Below are 6,000 nucleotides of genomic sequence, written 5' to 3'. Positions count from 1 at the left end.
GAGTGAAAATCTGTACCGGACCGCGATTCGAACCCGCGATCTCTCGCTTACTAGGCACCCGAGTTAACCACTACGCCACCTGGACACAGTGTTTATCACAATTGCGCGTACTATTTCGGTACTCCTACCGGCCGACCCACACCTCGACCTGTTGTCACCTATCTGCAGTCCCCGTACATGAGATCCCCGCAAGAGGTTGGACGTAACTGTGCATCCACACCTGAAAGTGGTGGATTCACTGCCCATCGAGGCGAACCAGACACTCGTCTCTGCCGATTCTGCATAAAATCCCGATGCAGTTGACATCAATAATTCCATCCCTTGCTTTCCTTTTCTTTCTCCCCGACCGACCTTCAATTTACAGAATTTCGCATAATAGCTGAGGGCTATCTTTAAGCATTTGCCAGCTCCATTCTCAAAACGTTATCGATAGCTGCCCTTTCCTACTGATTAGCATTAGTAAAACGTGGGCACTTGGAACTATTCAGCCTCTATCACATTGACCCACGGCCTTTTCGGAAATCCCTTGAAGCACTACTGGGACAGCCCACGTCTTTTATTACTTCGTATAGACTGAATTGCGCTAAAAAGAAAAAGCTGGGACACCCACTGACGACTCGTAAAGCCTCTTTATGGCAGTGAACCGTGGTGAGCTGTCATCATTCACCTTAGGGCGCACTGACCAGGCGCAACCCGAGGCAGTGTAGTTGTCCGCAGACAGGGGGCGTGTCGCTTGCGTCACGCAGCCGCTGCGCGCCGCGCTGGTATAAAGGCGCTGCCAGCCGGGCGGCGGACTCTGTTCAGTGCTTCCGTCATGGCTGCTCGCGTCATCTCTCCCCGGGTGAGTACTCCGCCGGACATACATGTTGTTAGTACCTGAGTTTCCTGCCCATTAACGAGCCGTCACTAGGAAGGCAAAAGCGTCCATCCTCCTTCCTGCATGCGAAGATCCATTCACTAACATTAGTAATGATTTGGCAGCGCCTTCGAACATAGTTAAACGCTGTCGACGAACGACATTAACCCTCTAACGGTAAGGTGAAGTTTCCTGACATAAACGCTAAGGTAGGGTTAGATCAGACCCCACCCTCCAAATATCGATTTTTCGGGGTAAAATAAAAAATGAATAATGGGAAAAACTTTTATTAACAATTAAACACATATAATATTTGTTATAACAAGTTTTTTTATTTTTGTAGCTAATAAGTAAGAATATAAAGTACTTTGGAAAAAATAGGAACTTGATTACAAAAAAATACCTTAATAGAAATATTCTCTAAAAAATTGTTGAAAATGTAGTAAAAATCAATAGATTCAGTCATCAACTAGGAACGTGAGTGCTTTAGAAATTCTAAAGATAGGAACTAAATGTGAAACATCTCTTACTAATTGTAGAAAATAATTATAGTGTCAGCAGTTTCGAAATATAAAGTTCTCAATGATAAATGTCTTTGTACAAAAAAATGGCTCTGAGCACTATGGGACTTAACTTCTGAGGTCATCAGTCCCCAAGAACTTAGAACTACTTAAACCTAACTAACCTAAGGACATCACACACATCCATGCCCGAGGCAGGATTCGAACCTGCGACCGTAGTGGTCGCGCGGTTCCAGACTGTAGCGCCTAGAACCGCTCGTCCACCACGGCCGGCTTGTCTTTGTACACATAATGTAATAGAAACAATAATAAATGTATGATGTTATCCTGGAAACGGTCACATACAGCCCTCAAAATACATATTTGGAACAATTTATCACATCTCAGTTTCTTTACAGTCAGGACATATAATAACTTTATGCTCCCCACATATAGAACGATTACACTTACTACAAAAAGCATTTCCCTTCCTATCTTTTGATCTGTCACAAAAATCACATCTTCTTTTCTTTAGTGGCTGTGCTTGGGTAGGCTTGTCTAATTCGATTGGTTCTTTTTCTAAAAGTTTTCCAATAGTGAACGGAGCTCACAGGGAAGATGCGTGTTATTCAACCTCTTTTCCATAAGAGGTTTTGCCAAAGAGAGCGCAAGATTTTTGAGAAATGATATTCTCGCGTGATTTGAAAAGCTGTCCATTTTGCTATTGCTTTTGTAAATGATAAAACTATTTATAGCAGCGATGTCTAAAATAGCATAAAAGTACCGCATGGGCCATCTTCTCGATTTTCTTTTTGCGGTCCTGCTATGGCAAAGCGTATCTAATACATCGACCCCTCCTTTAGTTAGATTGTAGAACTCCACAATTTCAGGCTTATTTGACTTTTCATTTATGTCTCCAGAGAAGTGCATAGACGATATCAGTAAAACTTTTTTATTTTTCTTTGGGGAAAATGACACCAAAGTTTTGTCGTCCTGATACATAAATGTTGAAGAGTCTACTGGAGCGGAAAGCAGCATTGATGGTGGTATTTGAGGTTTGTTCCTCTTCAGTGTACCTACAAATGTGAGGTTCTTTTGGAGGAGGGCGTCAGACACCTCCAGTGAGGAGAACCAACTGTCCGCTGTAATGTTTCTATCAGAACCCCTGATAGATTCCGTCAGGCGCAAAACATACTGGGCAGGTAAAGGCAAATCTCCAGGTCTCCTCTTTATTCTGTTGTCCTTGCCAGTGTATGGAATTCCACGCAAAAAATAGAATGTCCTTGCGTCGCATAGTGACATTATTTTCAACCCATATTTGTCGGGTTTCGATGGAATATACGTTTTGAATGGACAGGCACCCCGAAACCTCAGTAGAGTCTCATCTACTGTGACATATTCAGATGGACTATAATTTTTTTCACTGTTAGATTCAAACATGTCCCGCACTTCTCTGAAAGCCGCAAATTTGTCGTTGATTTTTCTGGCCTCTCTGGTGGCTTTATCATCGAAGCAGAGGTTTTCTAGAACAAATGCAAACCTTTTCTTGCACATAGTGCAACGGAATACCGGAGGTCCATAGGTTGCTGAGAACATCTCATCTACACTGAGCATATAATTTTTTAGGACACCACTCGTGAAGAGAAGGCCCATCAACCCTTTCATTTCAACGCTCTCCGCCGAAGTGGCCGTGCGGTTAAAGGCGCTGCAGTCTGGAACCGCAAGACCGCTACGGTCGCAGGTTCGAATCCTGCCTCGGGCATGGATGTTTGTGATGTCCTTAGGTTAGTTAGGTTTAACTAGTTCTAAGTTCTAGGGGACTAATGACCTCAGCAGTTGAGTCCCATAGTGCTCAGAGCCCTTTGAACCATTTTTTTTTCAACGCTCTCCGTTGGTGAATCAAACCACTGGACCGTATTGTACTTTTGCCTAGATTTCTCGATTTCAAGATTTGTGTACAAAACAATTTTTTCTATAATTTTCGAATCTATAAATAATAAAAATATTTCCAATTCACTAGTGACCCCCCTTGCTTCCCCACGTGGACCAGGGAGATGAGTAATAATATTTGACGCTGGTGTCCTAGAAAATTGAATGGACGGGTTTGTTGGTCCATATTGTCTCTAAGTCTTTACCTAGCTCAAAATTTCCCTCATCATCTACATCTGACTGAGAATTATCAAACCCGACTGCTCCTGCCGCACAATGAAATACATCATCCCCGTCATCAGTATTAGATAATACATCATCCTCGGTTTCAGAACAGTTTTCTGCATCGATATTGTCGCCATCCTCTGACTCAGCCTCCTGTCGGAGAAACTCGTTGTATATCTCCTCAGGAGTTCTAAGGAGTTAATGCACCATTTTAGTAAGATACTAGAAGAGAAAACAAAACGTATATGTAATATAAACATCAATATGGGGTTGAATCCTCCCCACAAAAGAAGTGTGACGTAAACAGTAAGGTGGGGTCGGATCCAACCCGAGCGCGGGTAATGTAGGTTTCGGATAGAGAGGGTAGCTGCAGGTGATTCAGCAGACTGACGTGGCCTCCTCGGCGTTCTCGGGACGACTGGCTGGTAGGGTAGCTGGAACCACAGCGCTCTCAGAAAAGGGAGTGGGGAGTTGTAAACCAAACAGACTTGCTGGTGTCGGATCCAACCCCAACCTTACCTTTAGAGGGTTAACGTGAAATCTGTTCTGTGTATAGGCCACGAGTCACAAGTAGAAAGAAAATGAGAAGTCATTATCATTTCATCATTTTACTTACTTGCGCACAAATTTTCGTTTCGTAGCCATCCTTGCAGGAAAAAGAAAAAGCTAATTTGTGACATGAAAGAGTGTGATGGAACGATTGTGGTAGTCTCACGTCGTTATTGTGTCTATTAGGCTCTTTATAATATAATGAAAACGGCCAGAATTTTGTCATTATGTACTGAAGACGTTTATGAGTCACTGACAACTTTATATGTACGTACTAACGCCCCGAAAAGTACTATTCGGTGATACAAATGTTGACCTCGCTACCCCACCGCAGACCGCGGTGCAACTTCAAATTCTTAAATATGAACATAACGTTATTCTTGTTCAGTCGGATTCAAAGGGAAAAAAATACGTAACTTTTGTTAAAATGGCTCTAAGCACTATGGGACTTAACATCTGAGATCATCAGTCCCGTAGACTTAGAACTAATTAAGCCTAACTAACCTAAGGACATCACACACATCCATACCCAAGGCAGGATTCGAACCTACGACCGCAGCAGCAGCGCTGTTCCGGACTGAGCGCCTGGAACCGCTCGGCCAAAACGGCCGGCGTAACTTTAGTATGTCACACTTTTGTCATTGCGCGATACACGACGAATAACAGAATTGACAGGCAAAACGGTGGGCGTATTATCTCGAGAAAAATGATTTGGATCAAAAATGTTCAAACAGACATGTCTGGCAAATGGCTCAGTGCTTTGCAGTTTTCTGCGTGTAGCTGTTTTCCAGCTTTCATTGATTCATTATTTGACAGGTGTGCACGTCGTCCCTCGTTTCTTAAATATGTTCCTTCATAACCTGACTGCTTTAATAGTTAGAATGCAGGCAATTACCATAGAAGAAAAAATTAAAATGGATTACATTTTTGGAGGAAGTGGCAGAAATGTCCGATCACGCGCTTCTTTTTCTGTGTATTCGACAGTTCTCCACAGAGGGAACTGTACAACTACGAAACAGGAAGTGTCGAAGAACAGTTGCTGGAGAGGCTAATGAAACTGCAATATTAGGTGCAGTGAATCAGTCATCGGCGGATCGGAAGAGGTGGTGCAGGTAACTTGGCCTGAAAGATCGCCAAGTCTCACTTCGCCCGACTTTTGTTTGTGGGGTTTCAGAAAATGTGAAGCCTTCAGAGTATTAGCAATGCATTTCAGCAGACTACATCGGGGATACTTCTCAGTTGCGTCAAATCATTCAGTGTGCTGCTAAATAAGTGGCTCGAAGTGGGCAGGGACATTTCTCACCACTTATTGTGAAATAATTGTTACAAGCAAGCACCCCACTGGTGAGAGGTGAAAAGTGACAGGACATATTTTAAACCAGCACCAGCACACTGTTGGTGAGAGGTGACGGGACACACCTCAGACAAGATTTCTTTCACAGTTACTCAACATCTGCTTTCTTTTTTTTATCTAATGTATTTTTCTCGAGATAATACCGTTCTGAAACGCAATTGTGTTATTTTCCGTGTACAGTGCCATCTATCACGCAACGACCAAAGTGTTGCATACAAAAGTTACATATTTTTTCAATAGATTTCGAATCTACAATAGCAATGGGATGTTCCGATTTAAGATTTCAAAAAATGGTTCAAATGGCTCTGAGCACCATGAGACTTAACATCTGAGATCATTAGTCCCCTAGACTTAGAACTATTTAAACCTAACTAACTTTTCGGATTTTTCCCTCACACTGATACCACCGGGCATTTTTAAAAATGTTGAACAACTATTTTTCCGTTTTTTAATTCGAAGCACAGTTTTTGAGATATTTCGTTCTCTCAAGATAAAAAGGTCGCCTTGCAAATGCATGCAGGATGTAAAAAACAACTTCAGAGTCTTTACAGGTGACAATAAAGAAACACATTTCTAAAGCCACAGGT

The 6,000-nt window shown here is 42.5% G+C and overlaps 1 protein-coding gene across 1 annotated transcript in view; it reads left to right on the top strand.

The window, feature by feature from the left end:
• The first annotated feature begins 814 nt into the window (after positions 1-814).
• LOC126481768 (uncharacterized protein DDB_G0286299-like) overlaps positions 815-6,000 on the top strand; it is a 29,241-nt gene continuing 24,055 nt past the window's right edge. Inside the window, exon 1 of the mRNA XM_050105722.1 lies at positions 815-841. Coding sequence (XP_049961679.1) covers positions 815-841 — 27 coding nt within the window. The remainder of the gene's footprint in view (positions 842-6,000) is intronic.

Source organism: Schistocerca serialis, chromosome 5, assembly GCF_023864345.2.
Source record: "Schistocerca serialis cubense isolate TAMUIC-IGC-003099 chromosome 5, iqSchSeri2.2, whole genome shotgun sequence".
NCBI classification, from domain to species: Eukaryota; Metazoa; Arthropoda; class Insecta; order Orthoptera; family Acrididae; genus Schistocerca; species Schistocerca serialis.
The sequence above is the reverse complement of the archived record's forward strand: the minus strand, read 5'-3'. Positions and strand labels throughout refer to the sequence as shown.